At 39.4% G+C, this 17696-nt stretch overlaps 1 protein-coding gene across 4 annotated transcripts in view; it reads left to right on the top strand.

Moving 5' to 3' along the window:
- Positions 1-17461, top strand: part of LOC121278923 (ras-related protein Ral-A) — an 85567-nt gene extending 68106 nt beyond the window's left edge. For all 4 annotated transcript variants that reach the window (XM_041189471.1, XM_041189470.1, XM_041189472.1 and 1 more), the window contains 2 exons: positions 11039-11213; positions 14355-17461. In XM_041189471.1, the coding sequence (XP_041045405.1) occupies positions 11039-11213; positions 14355-14477 (298 nt within the window). In that variant the 3' untranslated portion in view covers positions 14478-17461. The remainder of the gene's footprint in view (positions 1-11038; positions 11214-14354) is intronic.
- Positions 17462-17696: the final 235 nt, after the last annotated feature.

The following is a 17696-nucleotide window of genomic DNA, read 5'->3' as shown; positions in this document are numbered from 1 at the left end:
ATCGAAGAGACAAGAGTTCCTGAGGATTTAAATGAGACCGAAGGATTTGCATAGCCTTAGCTAGAGGGAAGAATCTCCAATACATACCTCACTGTGAAAGTTGGTTCTGGGATTTGGAGTTACCTGGCTGAGAAAGGAAAATAAAGGGTACAAACCCTTTGGTGCTAAGAATCATTTTGGGACAGTTCTGGGAGAAATGGATGCCTATTTAAGGGGCAAAATGAAGTATAACTATAAATGGGGATTTTTGGGTATTGTAAAAGTTAAATGGGTAATTTTTCTTTCAGTTTAGAATACAAACTGTCTACTGAAAGTGTTTAATCAATGTTGCTTTTCCCATTTGTTATTGTGAAAGCCTTAACTTAATCTTGTGTGTCATTGTTTCAATCATTCAGTGGAAGTTCAAATTTCTTAATTGATTGGTCTCTGAGGATTGAACAGTCTTTTTTCCTCGGATGGGCGCTCCTAACCAGTTTTTTGAGATTGACATCTTGGATAAATATTAATATTGTATAATTTGCTAACAGATTGTAGTGCATGTAACTAATCTTGATGCTTGGATAGGGCTTTTTCCTCTAACCTTTAACACCACCATGTAGCTTTTTTAAAAACATGAAATTTGACACTCCTTTTCTTATTTCTATTGCCCTCTTGCACCCTATCCCATACCACATTTCCTTGGGGCAGGGGTAGAAGGGAGCTGTTCCGGTGGGATGGGCTTCACTTGAACCATGCTGGGACCAGTGCCCTGGTGAATTGAGCAACTTGGGCTTTAAATTAAATAGAGTGGAGGGGGGGAGGGTTCTGGAGAAGGGATAAGTAGGCTTACAAAGCAAAAGATTATAGTGGCATTGCAGGGCATCTACTTAAGTAATACCCAGAATGTGACAGGAAGGGATAGAGTGTACAAACATAGCTGCAAATAGGGTCAAAGGGGGAAAAAATAGTAAAAAGACAAAATTATTGGCTCTTTACTGAAGTGCAGTGTTCAGAACAAAATAAATGAATTGATGGCACAAGTAGAGATTAATGTGTATGATTTTATAGCCATTACGGAGACATGGTTACAAGGAGATCACAGTTGGGAACTAAATATTCAGGAGTGTGTGACTTTTCAAAAGGACAGGCAGAAAGGAAAGGGTGGTGGGATAGCTTTGTTAGTATGAGATGGAATAAGTACAAGAGCAAGAAATTATCTTGGATCGGAAGATGTGGAATTCATATGGGTGGAGGCAAGAAATAAGGGAAGAAGACACTGGTGGGAGTAGTCTATAGCCCCCCCCCCCCCCCCCCCCCACAAACAGCAGCTGTGCTGTCGGACTGAGTGTAAATCAGGAAATAATGCGGACATGTGAAAAAAGGCAGTATATTAATCATGGGTGACTTTAATCTCCCTGTAGATTGGGAAAATTAAATTGGCACGAGCAAGAATTCATGGTGTATTCGGGATAGTTTACTGGAACAATATGTTGTGGATCCAACCAGGAATTAGGCTATTTTGGATCTAGTAATGTGTAATGAGGCAGGTTTAATGATCTGAATAAAGGATCCCCTGGGAAACAGTGATCATAACATGGTGGAATTTAGCATTCAGTTTGAGAGTGTGAAGCTTAGTTTGGAAACATCTGTGCTAAAATTAAATAAGAGTAATTACAAAGTAGTGAAGGCAGAGTTGGCTGGAGTGGATTAGGAAAGGAGTTTAGCAAAAAAGACAGTTGATGAACCATGGTAGACGTCTAAGAAATTAGTTCATGACTTTCAACAAATATATCCTAGTGAGGAAGAAGGATTGTAGGAAGGGGATAAACCAACCATGGTTAACCAGGGAAGTTAAGGATAAAATCAAAGTGAAAGAAAAAACATACAATGTGGTAAAGATTAGTGGTAAGCCAGAGGATTGGGAAAGTTTTAAAAACCAACAGAAGATGACCAAAAAAATAATAGAGGGGGAAAGTAAACTTTGAGGGTAAACTAGCAAGTAATATAAAAATGGACAGTAAGAGCTTCTTTAAATATATAAAAAGGAAGAGAGAGGCCAAAGTCAATATAGGTCCCTTTAGAGAGTGAGGCTAGGGAAATAATAACGAGGAACCAGGAAATGGCGGAGCTGAATAAATACTTTGCAACAGTCTTCACGGTAGAAGACACTAATAGCTTACCAAAAATACTAAATAATCATGGGGCAAAAGAGGGGGAGGGAAAAAATACAATAACTATCACTAGAGAAAAAGTACTAGGGAAACTCATGGGGCTAAAGACCAATACGTCACCAGGACCTGGACCGTACTAGGATATTAAAGGAAATAGCAGCAGAGATAGTGGAAGCACTGGTAGTAATCTTCCAAGAGTCTTTAGGTTCTGGAAAAGTCCCAGAGAATTGGAAAACTGCCAGTGTAATTCAAAATATTAAAAAAAGGGAGGGACACAAAAAAACAGAATTATAGGCTAGCTAGCTTAACATCTGTCATTGGGAAAATGTTAAGAGTCTGTTGTAAAGGAAGTAATAGAGCATTTAGAAATGCATAATCTAATCAAGCAGAGTCAGCATGGCTTCATGAAGGGGAAATCATGCCTGACAAACTTATTAGAATTCTTTGAGGTAACAAGCAGGACAAATAAGAGAACCAGTAGATGTAATATATTTGGATTTCCAAAAGGCATTCAGTAAGGTACCACACACAATACTACTTAAGATAAGAGCCCATGGTTTTGGGGGTAGTATATTAGCATGGATGGAGGACTGGCTAACTAATAGATGAGAGTTAGGATACAGGGCCCATTTTCAGGATGGCAGCCTGAAACTAGTGGAGTGCCACAGGGATCAGTGCTGGGGCCATGTTATTTACAATATATATCAATGACTTAGATGAGGGAAATGAATGCACGTGTTTTGTTGACCCCTTTAATCACATTTTGATTTAAAGTTTGTAAGGTTCCTTTAAACTTTGTCCTTGGTTTTACAGCTGACCTGAATTAGGGGCTGTGCCTGATTTATCCCAATTTTGTTGATTTGGTTTTCATTTAAAAGATTATCAGCAAGTTTGTGGATGACACAAAAATAGGTGGGAAGGAAGTGGTGAGGATGACACCAAGAGCCAACAGAGGGATACAGACAGACAGGTTAAGTGAATGGGCCAAAATGTGGCAGATGGAATATAATGTGGGAAAGTGAGATTATGCACTTTGGCAGGAAGAATAGAGGAGCTGAATATTAAATTGAGAAAGATTGAAGAAAGCTGCAGCACAGAGGGATTTGGGGGTCCTCGTGCATAATCCCAAAAAGCTGGCATACAAGTTCAGATAATAGGGAAGGCAAATGGAAATGTTGGCCTTTATTTCAATGGGAATGGAGTATAAAAATAGGGAAGTCTTGCTAAAATTATGCAAGGCACTAGTTAGACCACACCTATGAACAGTTTTGGTCCCCTTATCTAAGGAAAGATATACTTGTATTGGAGGCAATCTAGAGAAGGTTCACTAGGTTGATCCTGGAGATGGAGGGATTTTCTTATGAGGAGAGGTAGAGTCGCTTGGACTTGTACTCATTAGAGTTCAGAAAAATGAGAGGTGACCTTATCGAAACATAAGATTCTTAGGGGGCTTGACAGGGTAGATGCTGAGAGGTTGTTTTCCCTTGTGGGAGAATCTAGGACCAGAGGGCATAATCTCATAGTAACGGGCACCCATTTAAAACAGATGAGGAGGAATTTCTTCTGAGGATAGTCAATCTATGGAATTCTTTACTGCAGAGGGCTGTAGAGGCTGGATTGTTAAGTATATCTAAGACTGAGATAGACATTTTTAATCAGTAAGGGAATCAAGGGTTATGGGGAAAAGGCAAAGTGAAGTTGAGGATTATCAGATCAGCTGTGATTTCATTGAATGACGGAGCAGACCCAATGGGCTGAATGGCTTACTTCTGCTCCTACGTCCTCCGGGTGGAGAGAAGGGAAGGAATGTGAAATAGTATGCAAATGACTGAGCAAAAGTACCCACCTTCTGAAAAATTGGCTCAACCAGCCCTTGCATTCCAGAACTTGTTCCTTTTTATGTATTATCCTCATAGCCTTAATGAGCAGTCAATCTTAAAATTCTTAAATGTAGCTCTTTAAGGATCCTATTTGTTAAAATCATACCCCTGTTGAAAAGTGGTCCCATGTATGATCTATTGTAATGCTAGTAAATGTTGCCTGTGTTTTTCTTGGAATTCATATTTGCCCTGAGTTTTGATTGCAGTTTGTTGAATCTCTGCTTGAACGCTCCCTCATGAAATAACATCAATAACACCAGTAAACCGTGAAATAACAGGAGCACACTTTTTGTGAATTTGTTCCCTGCCAGCCTTATGCTGCATGTAAGGAAATCAACATTTTTATTCATACTATTGTACTAGGCTCCTTCAGCACCCCACAACCTTGCACAACATATCTGGAGCTGCACCCCATCCCTTACTGCCAGGCTTTTGAATTCTGGGTATAGATCCTGTCTCCAGTAAGTTATAGCACCAGTAATGCTGGTTACTGTCCATAGTATATGTGAATATCTCCATGTGATCTAGTTACTCCCATCAAGGGACCTGGACAAAGTTTACTGAACTAGGCCTTTCCTGCTTGTAACTACAAATAGTAAGAATGCAAGGGCTGGTTGAGCCAATTTTTCAGATGTTAGGTTCTTTTGCTCAGTCATTTGCATACTATTTCACATTCCTTCCTTTCTCTCCATCCAGAGGATGTAGGAGCAGAAGTAAGCCATTTCCAGATCCACAAGAGCTCTCAAGAGGAGAATAATCCTACAGCATCAGAGCTGGAATCCAGCAAAGGGTGGGGTGGTGAGAGGTTGCAACTTGATGTTTCTAATCTTGTGTACCCCATAAGATAATTGTCCTTGGCCAGAATGGATTATTTAGAGGCTACCAAACCTAACCCTGGACATCCTGCACACTGGCCCTGGAGGTGTCCAGAGTTCAAAAAAGATTCTTGTACAATAGGGTGACTGAGCTCTCATCTGTGTTCCAAGTAATGTGATTTTCTTTCAGCTGTGCCACCCACCTTTTCTCTCTCTCTACCCCCCCCCCCCCACCCTCCCCAAACCCCACATCCCCTCAGAATGTGTCAGATATTGCATAGGCCGAAGTGGATGCTTTGAATCATGGAGCATGTTCTGCCTTTGACATTGATTTATTGCCAGCATCATGTTTGCATTTCCTGGTTTCCTTTTAGATCTCAAAGTTAAGTAGAAGAATTATATGCAACAAAATCACAAGTTCCACTCAGTGGCTTAAAAATCAGTACAACAAGTTAATTGTAGTTATTTGTTTAAGAGTGAGTCTGAGCCCAAAAGTATCAATACATTGACTAGAGGGCAACATAGGCCCTGCTCAATTTTTACTTGGTTCCACTTGGTGGAGTTTTTTGAGGTAAGAGGCTTGGTGAGGGTAATGCGGTTGATGTGGTATACATAGACTTCCAAAAGGCATTTGACAATGTGCTGCACAACAGACTTGGGAAAAGCTAGAGCTTATGGAATAAAAGGCACAGTAGCAACATGAATATGAATTTTGACTAAGTGACAGGAAACAGTAGTGGAGAATGGTTGTATTTGGACTGGAGGAAGGTTTACCCTAGGAGTATCCTAGGGGTTAGTGTAAGGACCCCTGCTCTTCCTGATACATATTAATGGCTTAATCTTGGTGTACAGGGCACCATTTCAAAATTTGTAAATGACATTAAACTTGGCAGTATTGTGAACTGTGCGAAGGATAGTATAGAAAAAAAGGACACTGACAGGTTGGTGGAACGGGTGCACAAGTGGCAGATGAAATTTAATGCCGAAGTGTGAAGTGATTCCTTTCGTCGGAAAGGTGTGAAAAGATATGAAATTGTGCAATTCTAAAGGGGGTGCTGGAGAAAAGGGACCTGGGTGAACATGTGCTTAAATCATTGAAGATGAAAGGACAGAGCAGTTAATAAAGCACCCTGCGCTTTAAAAATAGGGGCACAGAGTACAAAAGCAAGGAAGTTAGGTCAAACTTCTATAAAACACTGGTTCGACCTCAGCTGGAGTATTGCATCCAGTTATGAGCACCACACTTTATGAATGATGTGAAGGCAATAGAGAGGATGCAGAAAAGATTCATGAGAATGGTCCCAGGATGAGGCACTTCAGTTATGTGGAAATATTGGAGAAGAGAAAGTTGAGAGGAGACTTAATGGAGGTATTCAAAATCAGAGAGAACTAGACAGAGTAGATAGAGAAAATGTTCTCATGGGTGGAAAGATTGAGAACTAGAGAACGCAATTTAAGGTAATTGGTAAAAGAAGCAACGGAAACATGAGGCAAAACTTTTCCTGAGTGGTTAGAATCTGGAATACACTGCCTGACTCTGGTGGAGTTGGGTTCACTCAAGGCATTCATAAGGGAGTTCATTATCTGAAAAGGAACAATGTACAATGCTATGGGGAAAAAGTGGAGTGACTCTAGCCGAATTATTCCTTCAAAGGCCAGCACAGGCATAGGCTGAACGGTGGCTTCCTGTGCTGTAACCATTATATGATTATCTGTCTTCACCTATGCTACCTTGCTATGTGGAAAACCCATGGACAAGATACGGACTCAGACTGTCAATTCCAGTTGAGCTTCAATGCCATACCTGGAATTTGAAAACTATTCTTGCAGCCCTGTGGCCCAGTGGGAGAGCCAATCGCTCATCTTTTCAATCCACCTGGATGTGCTCAGTCTCTAGGTCAGGAAGCTGAAAAAACTAGTCCCTTTGCCATGTGATGCAGTTTACTCCCTTTTTAATGCATTTTACTTATCTTTTCTTGATCAAATTACATCTTCAAACCTTAAAGGATACTATGCAGTAAAAAGTAGCCAGTTGTGAATAATGAAAGTCATGTGTGGAGAGTGGGGATGTGGGGATACCTTGCCTATAGTCATGTAGCCTTGATTCCTTTATATTAAAAATGCAAACAAATGTAAAAGTTGGAACGGCCATATTTTTCTTTCTGCCTTTTCAATTCCTTTCCCTTTGCCAAGAATATGTAGGGCCGTGTTTTAACTACCCCTGTCAGGCAGTTAAATAATAGGTGTTTTGTTACCAGCAATGTTCCCTATATTAATATGCTCTCTTGAGCAGCAGGCCACTCAAAGAAAATGTAGTCCTCTTTTAAACTGCACTTTGGGCTTGATGTGAACAGCAGTATAAACCAGAGGCTTCAGTAGCAGAACAACATCTGCTCCCCCATCAGGCAAAAATCTGCCAAGAGCTGGATCCTGGGCCAGAAGAGGTCCAGAAAGTAAGTTTGAATTTCACTTTTATCGGGCCTGAAGGAGCACTGCGACCTCACAAGGAAGTATTGCCCCTTCCTTGAACTGGGTTCCCCCAACCTGGCCTCTATCATGGCTTGTTCACTGACTACCAGGACCATCCCTACTGCTGCTTGCTTGCGTTCCCATTATAGGACAGGCTGCCCATCTGCCTGGCTGTTCAACTGAATTTTATTTAAATGCAGCTTGGCAGGCCCTTGACAACCCTGGCATTATTGGGTTCTTCTCGGCTGATCCTGTCTCCCCAAAATTGAGAGCCTGGGGGTCTATTGATGGATGTGAATGTAAATTGGTCCTGGTAAATCTGAAGCAGACTATAAGAGAGTAGTTCAAAGTGCAATGCAGTTTATTAGCAATGCTGAAGAACACAGGCAAGAATTAGATGCATTTGGGAGGGAAAAGTGCCACAGGGTTTATTGCTTTTTAAAATAAATTTCATAAAAATTAATTCTTAGGATATGAGAGTCACTGGCAAAGCCAGCAATTATTGCTGATCCCTTCTTGTCATTGAAGGTGGTGGTGAACAGCCTTGAATCACTGGTCCATTTTGTGAAGATACTCCCACAGTGCTGTTGGATAGGGAGTTCCAGGACTTTGACCTAGCAACAATGAAGAAATGGCAATAACAGTCAAATTGCAATTGACTTGGAGGGAACATGCAGATGGTGGGTGTTCCCATGCATCTACTGCCCTTGCCCTTCAAGGTGGTAGTTGGAAGGGTGCTATCCAAGAAAACTTGGTGCCTGTGGCAAATATACAATGCAGCAATACCTGCAGGTGGTACACAGTGGATGTTTAAGTGATGGTGGAACCCAAACTAAGCTTCAATGAGCAGGTTATTGGTGAATAACCGGAAGATGGTGGCGTAGTGGTAATATCACCAGACTAATAATCCAAAGGATCAGGCTCTGGGGTGATGGGTTCATGTCTCGCCACAGCAGCTGGTGGAATTTGAATTCCACTAATAAACCTGGAATTATGAAGCTAGTGCCAGTAAAAGTGACCATGACAACTATCATCGATTTATGTAAAAACCCATCTGGTTCACTAATGTCCTTCAGTGAAGGAAGTCTACAATCCTTACCTGGTTTGGCCTACAAGTGACTCCAGATCCACAGCAATGTGGTTGACTCTTAACTGCTCTCTGAAATGGCCTCTCAAGCCATTCAGATTGATCAGGGACAGGCAGCAATGCCTGCATCCTTTGGAGATGGTATTTTTTTTTTTAAAGAATCATTTCGTACTACTGTTGATGACTCCTTCCCTCACCTTGACTGAGAGTAGCCTGACTTGGCAGCAATTGGCAGCTAAGATTTATTATTTTAGTAGACTAGACAAACCTGGCAATTTATCATTGTCAGGCAGATGTCATTGTTAAACCTACACTGGAACACAAAGGTATAGCTGATTCTGGAGCACCGATCTAAACATTATAGTCAAGCTTTTGCTGTGTCTGTTAATTCAATTAACTGAAGACCAGCATCTGTAATGGTGGGGACCTCGGAGACCAAGAAAAATTATCCACTCGGCACTTCTAGCTGAAGATGATTGCAAATGCGCTTGCATGCTGGGCTGTGCCATTGTTGAGGATGGGGGCAGTTCATTGGTCATCTCCCATTATCTGCTTAATTGCCCACCATTCATGGCTGCATGTGGCAGAGCTTTGATCTGATCTATCGGTTACAAAATCCCTTAGCTCTGCCTATGGCTTGCTGCTTCTGTTTAGCATGCATATAATTTTGTTGCTTCACCAGGTTGGCACCCCATTTTCCAGTATGTCTGGTGCTCTTAGCATGCTCTCCTACGCTTCATTAATTCATGAAGTGATAAAGAGTATGCAGAGTTAAGAGGTTACAGATTTGCAAGTATACAATTCTGCTACTGATGGCCCACAGCTCCTCATAGATGTCCAGTTTGGAGCTGCTAGATCTTTAATTAACTAGTCCCACTTTGCATGGTGCACATGCAATGCAACATAATGGAGGGTGTTCTCAGCATGAAGGTGGACCTTGGTCTCCACAGGGACTCTGTGGTGGTCTTTCCTACCTCCATCTGTGTGTAGATTGGCGAGGATGAGGTCATTTAGGTTATTCCCTTGTGTTGGCTTTCTCGTCACCTGTCTTGATTCCCGTGGCATAACCACTAAGCCTCCATTTTGTAAAATGGAGTGGTTTTCTCAGGTTTTCAGTTACCTTTTGTCTGAAACATTATCCTGCAACTTGCTTGTATATTGTGACTATCTTCCAGCAATGATAACAGTAGACTGTTTGTTTCAGCTGCAGCATCCTGCTATCTTCCTGTTTCTGCCATTCTTCAGTTCAAGTACTGAAGTTGAACCATAAATCTGTCGAGCAGGTTGTAGATGGATTTTGAAGGGCTTTTCCATTGTGTACTCAATGAATAATTGATTACCCTGATCATTAAGGCTTCAATTCTATATGTTGTATCCTCTGGCTATGTTGGGACAAAGTCATCTAATGTGTTTAATGTATTGATTATTTCCACACTTTTTTCTGACTCAGTTACCTGTATGCATGCTATCCTTTTGCAAGAGGGTAGGACAGACCAGTTTATAGACCTGTAACCCAATGTCAGTACAGCTTTTAACGCAATGCATGGCAAGGTTTAAGTTAAAAATTTTATTTAAAACTTCACTGATTCTACTGTCACTTCAATGAAATGGAAGATGTTATGATTATGCAATCTACCACAATGAAATGTACACTTTACTGCATTGAGATGATTTGATTAGCCTGTAAAACATAAATAGGGCAGGAGTAGACCTTAGAACCCCTTGAGCCTGGTCTGCTGTTCGATATGATCACAGCTGATCACCTAATTGTTTGCTATACCTGCATGCCAAGTTTCCATTGCATGTACAAGTACACCCAAGTCTCTCTGAACATCAACACTAGAAAATTTGTCTTTTTAAAAAATGTTCTGCTTTTCTGTTCTTGCTACCAAAGTGAATAACCTCACTCCCAAATTAGACTCCATTTGTCACCTTGTCACCCATTCACTTAACCTATTCTGTCCTTATCCTCCCCACAGCTTACATTCCCATCGTCAGAAACTTAGATGAAGCGACAAGACTGTTGTATCTGTTATTAATATGGATTGGAAATAGCTGGGGCCCCAGCATTGACCTTTGCAACACTCCTAGTTAAAGAATATCTTTAATTACAATGGCTAGTACTTGTGCTAGCTTCGCAACTGGATCTACTCTATTCCCATTTTCTTTGTTCCTTACTGATCAGATGCTGTAGCTTGTGCTTACTGGCATTCTAATAGATGCATTTATGCAAATGGTGCTCGAGCCAGTCTGTGCTGAATTAATTGACCCTGCTTTCAGGTAACATGTCAGTTTTGCTTAGAGGCTTTAACTTCAGCTGTGTTTAATAATTTTTAAAAATCATGTGAAAGCCTCTCCATCTGAAATGTACTGGTAGTTGTATTTTGTGATTCTGTTACCAAAATATTCTATTCTGCTTTTGCAGGCCTTAAGTTAAAGCACAACTGAGATACTGATAAACAATTTGTCTATTGAATACAGTATTGTCCGACAAGCACACATTCCATGCTTCATTTATCTCTCTTTCCCATGAATTATTTTGTCTAGCCTGTGCGTATTCAAGTTGCAAGGGAAATGTACTTCTGATGATTAATTAGAGCAGAATTTTAAAGTCTGAATTTGGGTCTCTTTCTCCAGGGAACAGATTCTCCGGGTGAAAGAGGACGAGAACGTTCCCTTCCTGCTTGTTGGCAATAAGTCAGATTTGGAGGATAAACGACAAGTATCAGTGGACGAAGCAAAGAGCAGAGCTGACCAATGGAGTGTGAATTACGTAGAAACATCAGCAAAAACAAGAGCCAATGTTGATAAGGTATCCTCATTTTAGTCGAATGTTGTCCCTGGGTGGTGGTTGTACATGATGGCATGTTGGTTGTATACCACCCAATTTGAAATATACACCCCTTCAAATTTGGAGTCCTTAATATTATTACCGTGTAGCCTTTTCCTTTTTGAAAATATTTCAGTTCAGATCTTTTTACATATCTTCTGCATAGGTTAGTAATGGTTTTTGTTTTGTGTAAGGTGTGATTGGTATTGTGATAAGTCTGGTCCAAAGTTGTATCAAATAAAAAAAATGGTATAGGATGGGGCCTTTCTAAATTGCTTAGAACCAATATGCTATTCCCTATTGACTGAATTGTAGCTTATTCTTGTTTTGGATTTGAAGACTCCACTTGGGTTTTTTGGCTGAAGACAGAAAAAACAATCTTGACAGCTGCTGTTTGATAGAAATGTAGGACACTGTCATTGAGACATCCCAGACACTTGGAGGTGGTCTGTACTGGCACTAATTGCTGGACAAGTTTAGAACAGTGCAGGAGTAAATAGGGTTTGGTTATGCAACATGAATGGAATGTTAGTGCCTTAAACCTTCAGTTCCTGGATGTAATTATGACCATTTTGTTGCCCACATTTAGTTTCATATAGTTCACTTGACTTTTGCAGTTCCTTTTTTCCCCCTGCTCCCTTTTTTTCCCCCCGCTCCCATTCTCCCAAGGAAATGACCCGCTTCTACATCCCATTTGAAACATGAAAAATGTTGCTTGCTAATAATGTTCCTTTAATGCAGAAATAGATTAATTAAGTAAAGACGTGCACCTCATCTAGAGAACAGCAAGAGCTTTTTTATTCATTTAGTCGATGTAAGTGTCACTGGCAAGGCAGCATTCATTGCCCATCCCTATATAAAAATGAAATGTTTGTAATTTATTTTTTTGGTATTCCCTTCACGTTAAAAACAGTATGCTGTTGACCTGTGCTAAGTTTCTACTGTGCCATTCTTTAGTCAGTTGCATAGACATGTATGCATGTAGCTTGGGATTACGGAACGTAAAAGCAATAGAATAGGTACAGCCAGAAACAGGCCGTTCAGTCCATGCCCATGCCAGCTCTCTGCGAGAGCAACTTAGCTAGTCCCACTTCCCTGCCTTTTTCTATAGCTCTGCAATTTTTTCTCATAATTATGAAATTTTCTTTGAAAGCTCAGGCAATACATTGTAGATCCTAGCTACTTTTTGCATAAGAAAGGATTTTCCCTATGTCTTATTTACTATTTTGAAGACGCAACACAATCAAAATGATGAGCCTCTTCACTCAGTACACTAATTTACTTGGGGATTGGGGTGGGATGGAAATAAAAATACAAATATTAGAGGTACTTATGACACCAGGCAACTATAATGGGGAGCATTAGTGTACTAAAGATGTGAGCTGCCAGACAGTTTTTCTTAGCCTTGATTTTATTTATCAAAATCAGCATAATGTGAGTCTTGGATTTAAACATTTTTGAGAATATATCTACAAATGAACAACAGCCAAGTCTTGACATTTCTCTTGCGTCCAGGGTGGGCAATTCACCTGAGACTCTTGTCAATTCTGCTTTGCACCAGTTGCCAGACAGTGACCTAGATGAAGCCTCAAAGAAATGACACTCTATTGAGTGAGGAGAGTTAAACAGAAAATAAGTATGGGTAGAGACTGGGAAAAAGATGTAAATTGGGCACATGCTTATAATGTGATTGCATCTAATCGTTCACCACCCTCCCCACCCACCCTGTGACTGTCCATCCGATCATAGCAGCGCAGTAGACCATTTAGCCCCTCGAGCCTGTTCTACCATTTAATGACGTCTTGGTTGATCTGTGACCAAACTTCACATGCCCACCGTTGCCCCATATCCCTTAATGCCTTGGTTAACAATCTATCTCAGTTTTACAGTCTTTCCAAATTTCACTCCTGAAAGATTTGATTTAATTTTCAGACATGCCTATTCTCCCAAACCAATAGAAATGGTTTCTACCTATCTGTTCCTTTAATATCCTACAAGTTTGATTAAATCACTCCTTGTATTTCCTGGAAGTTAGAAAGTTCTCTGTAGCTTGTTTAATCTGTACTTATATGTAACTCTTGGAGCCCAGGTGTCATACTGGTAAATCTGTCCTGAACTCTAAGATCAGCATATCCTTCCTAGTGCAGTGCTCAGAACTGTTCAGTACTCCAGGTGTGGTGTAACCAGTGCATTGTAAAGCTGAAGTATGATTTCTACCCTCATGTATTCTATTCCCCCAATGATAAAAGCCAGCATTCGATTAGCTATTTTGATGATTTTCTGTACCTGTTTGCATTTTGATGACCTGTGTGCCTGGACCCCAAGTCTCTTTGGAGCTCCACATATTCTAGCTTTATATCATTTAGAAAGTACCCTGTTCAATCCATATTAGATCCAAAGTGGATGACCTCTCACTTCCCTATTTTGAAATCCTTTTGCTACAATTTTCCCCATTCACATAACAGTATAAAGAAATTGTCTCCACTACGTTGATTAAATGCCACCTATTGTTTCATTATTGGCAAATTTGGATATATGGCTTTCTTATCATCTAAGTCAATAAATGTAGTGAATAGTTGAAGCCCCAATACACATCCTTGTGGGGCACCACTCATCATATTCTGCCCAATATCTCTATTGTCTGTTGCCACTTGGCCAATTTCCTAACCAGCTCAGTAATTTGCTTTCAATTCCTAGTTTGTGCATTTGTATAATGCCTTTAACATAGAGATGGTGTTGAGATATTTCAATTGCCAACTTTTCTTCCTCCTTGTGCCTAGCCTTTGTTCACTGCCTCTCCCAATGGCACTCCTGAAATCTGAACTTGCAACCTGAAGAATTATGAATGTGACTCTCCTGACACACAACTACTATGCTGTCCAGATATGTGCTTTAAATCTTAAGCAAGTGTGTTGTGGAAAATTCCATGCTGTGTTCTTCCTAGTATGTGTGCCATGTGGCGCAATGTCGAAGAATTTCTGCTTCAGCATTGCATGACTCCCTCAAGTATTTCCCTATTTAGTGCAACTTCTATTCCTCCAAAAGTCATATCTTCAATGTTTTAGCATACTGTGACCCCTGTGTGCAATGTATATCCCTCTTATATTATTTCTTTCCTCGAAGGTTTTCTTTGACTTGATGAGGGAAATACGTGCAAGAAAAATGGAAGATAGTAAAGAGAAGAATGGGAAGAAGAAAAGGAAAAGCATAGCTAAAAGGATCCGGGAAAGATGTTGCATTTTATAAACTCTGCAGACTAAACCATTTTAGAAGTCTAAACATACTAAGTATCTCATTTCATTCACTGTTCCTTCAGAGTGATTGAAGGTACACTAATGTTTTACATTCGGGTTTCAGAAAGCATGAATTGGAGCCAACTTTAGGACACACAATTGATCAAGAGATTTAATTTCAATCCGAAGCGCTGAATTTTGTGCGATGTCAATTGGTATCTGGACTTCAGGTTCATTTTTTTTAACAATACCATTGGAAAGGTTTCTTTGCCTGGGTGGGTCTTGTGTGGGGGTGGTTAATCATTTCAGTCGTCATTTAAATTACAAAATGAAAAATGGTGACTCACTTCTCTCACAAGGCAAAGCACTTTGTTAAATCACCTTTTGAATCTGAACTATCAGCATTTGTAGATTCTATACGATAACTTTTAATTTCCCCTGGCAAAACTGAGGCTTAAATACTGCTATTTGGGAAATAAATTGTTTGTATTAAGCAGAACTTTACCTTGACGGATTTGCTGTTTTTTCTTAAAGAAAAAGCACCGTCCAATTGTAAGTTCAATTGGTAGCACTGGTTTTTCACCATTTGAATTTTCTAACCAAAAAACTTGCTGTTAATAACTGTACTCAAGAATTCACTTTTTGACCTGTTACAAGCTGAGATAAAACTTGCTGCATGATAGTTTAAAAATCTTCACTAAGTATTAAGAGGTGTAACCTGTGAAATACTAAAGTGTTTTTCTTCAAAATGAGCTTATTTGGGTTTTTGCTCCACTTAGTCATTTGGCATTTGTTTTTTCTTTTATGAATGCTAGTAATCCATTGAGACTCATTTGGAGCTATGGGTTTCTAATGTTACAGGTTAGAAGACAAACTGTATTTCCATCAGTAGAATGCACAACAGCTTGTTTATGTCCCAATATCTCTCTTTGACACTTAGCACATTGCAATTAATAGGGAAAATTTGCACATGCATGAGTTATCATTTATTTTCCTTTCTACAATATACTACATTAATTTTAAACAAATTGCTAGTAGGAGTAAAAAGAAATGGGACATTTAAATCATTGGGCCTAAATCTAATTCCTGAACAATAAATGGGATTTTACTCCTTTTCCTGTCAAAATTAACCTAACTAAATAACAGGAACCCATGCCATTTAAGTGAGATTTTGTTAGGTTAATTGGAGCAAAACTGGCATTCTTGGGTCTTTGAGAAATTTCATTTCTGATGCAATATTGGTTACTGGAGTAGTAATCGATGTTTTTGTTTTGCAGTTGGCAGATTGAGCACTTCTAGTTATTCAGCCACCTGGAATTTAATAAACCTGTTTTGGTCTTGAGAGAGAAGATTGGGAAGCTTGATGTTGCAATTGCCTGGGTTAAATTATGGTCTCCAATTTTTAAAATGCAAATAGAGTTGTATGTTATATCTGCACTAGTGAATTGATTTAGTTTTCTCCTTTAGTCACCAATGGGATTTGATCATACTAAAGTTTGATTTCAATGAGCTCCCTGCTATATGGCCTCCTGAGAAGCTTGCACCTGCTGTGACAACGCATACATGGTTGACACTTGGAGCAATTTTCACCCAACCTGCTCACTGGAAAATTGACTACAATATTCCTTCCCAATTGAATTCAATGGAGAGTAGTAGTGGGCAGGGCTCAAAACTAGCATTCTGTCTGATGCTATGGGTTTCCTGCATGGCAAGTTATGTTAAAATGAATTCCTCGCAATACCAATGAGAACAGAAGGTGTGCTGTCAGCATGGGAATCCTGTCATTTATGATAAATTGGGATGAACATGAGTTACTTAGATGTAACAAGTTTGATTATGTCTGTACTAAGCCTGAGACAAATTGGGACTCAGTTTTTTGTTATCTAACTTGCTAGACTTGCATGTATATGGATTTCACTGTATTTGTTATATCAAAGTAATTGTAAGTGGCATTTTGAGGCAGATTCTGGCTTTTCAAATGAGGCACTAATGCACAAAAGCAGATACACATGCATATAATCAAGCTGGGCTAAACTGTAGAAAAGCAGTGTAAAACTTGTAAATAGAAACTTATCTGAAAATGCCTTAATTTGAAATCTTTACAGGTTACATCCATCAGGAGTGTGGCAAATGAATTATGCAGATGATAACTGCTAAGAACTTCTTACTAATCCTGTAAAATGTGCCATATTTTGGGCCTGATAGCCCAAAAAATAATTCAGTTGACTTGATATTTGGGGCTACCATCTTCAGAATTTAATTATGCATTTTGGTTCAAATAGCAGTTAAACATCTCATGTTTTTGTAAAAAAAAAATGTATGTATTGTCCTTCATATTACAGTCCCCAGCCCTGCAGAGAGATTTAGTGTGAAAGTGGAAGAATGAAGATTGAACTGTTTGGTTCAGAAGCCCCCACCACCCAGCCAATCTACTCACTTTCTATTGGCTGAGATTTACTGACAAGGAATTGCAGTCAAGGCGAGACTTAAAGCTGCTTTTGAATTCTTTTAACAGTTTCAACAAGAACATCAGGATGATGCCACTAAATCTGGAGTGTTGGGAACCTAGAATGTATAGTATATAAGATATCATTTGTTCTGTCCTTTTTTTATTTAGATGCATTGTTTGCATTTTGTCATGTTTTAAACTTTTAATGTTGTGTGTTTCAAAGTAGGAGTTATTTGCACTGTATAGAATTGAGGGATACTATGAAGAGTTGCTGCAAAATATATAAACCTTGTTTGGGCATAAGCAGTTTAGACACTTTTTTTTTACATTTTGTGAGCAGTGCATAGCTGTGAAATTTGTATGGCAGTGTGAATTATAAAATGAAAATGATTCTAACCACTAACATTAGATTTGCAGTATATGTGAAGCTTGGGTTTTATGGTGTTATGAAGCTGAAAAACACAAATGTTAAAAGCTGATGCCCTTGCCCACAAAACATTTTAATTGTATGTTGAACCATTAAAAAATAAAATAACATTTTTACAGCATTGTGTTTTAAGCTAAACTTCTATTTAGCATGCAGCAAACTTAACCACTACATATCCTCTTGTAAAAACTGACCATGGCAGGAATTTTAACTTTAAGGTACCAGAGCTCTCATCCCTGTACTAAAGAGCATGATGTTAAGATAGTTATTACAGTGAGAAGGCTGGAGGTGGTGTGAATTCACATGATACAATTTGAAACAAGTTCAGTAATGTAGAGTACAATAGTAAGCCAGAT

Source organism: Carcharodon carcharias, chromosome 6 (assembly GCF_017639515.1).
Source record: "Carcharodon carcharias isolate sCarCar2 chromosome 6, sCarCar2.pri, whole genome shotgun sequence".
In the NCBI taxonomy this organism is placed as follows: domain Eukaryota; kingdom Metazoa; phylum Chordata; class Chondrichthyes; order Lamniformes; family Lamnidae; genus Carcharodon; species Carcharodon carcharias.
This window is presented reverse-complemented; position numbering and strand designations above follow the sequence as displayed.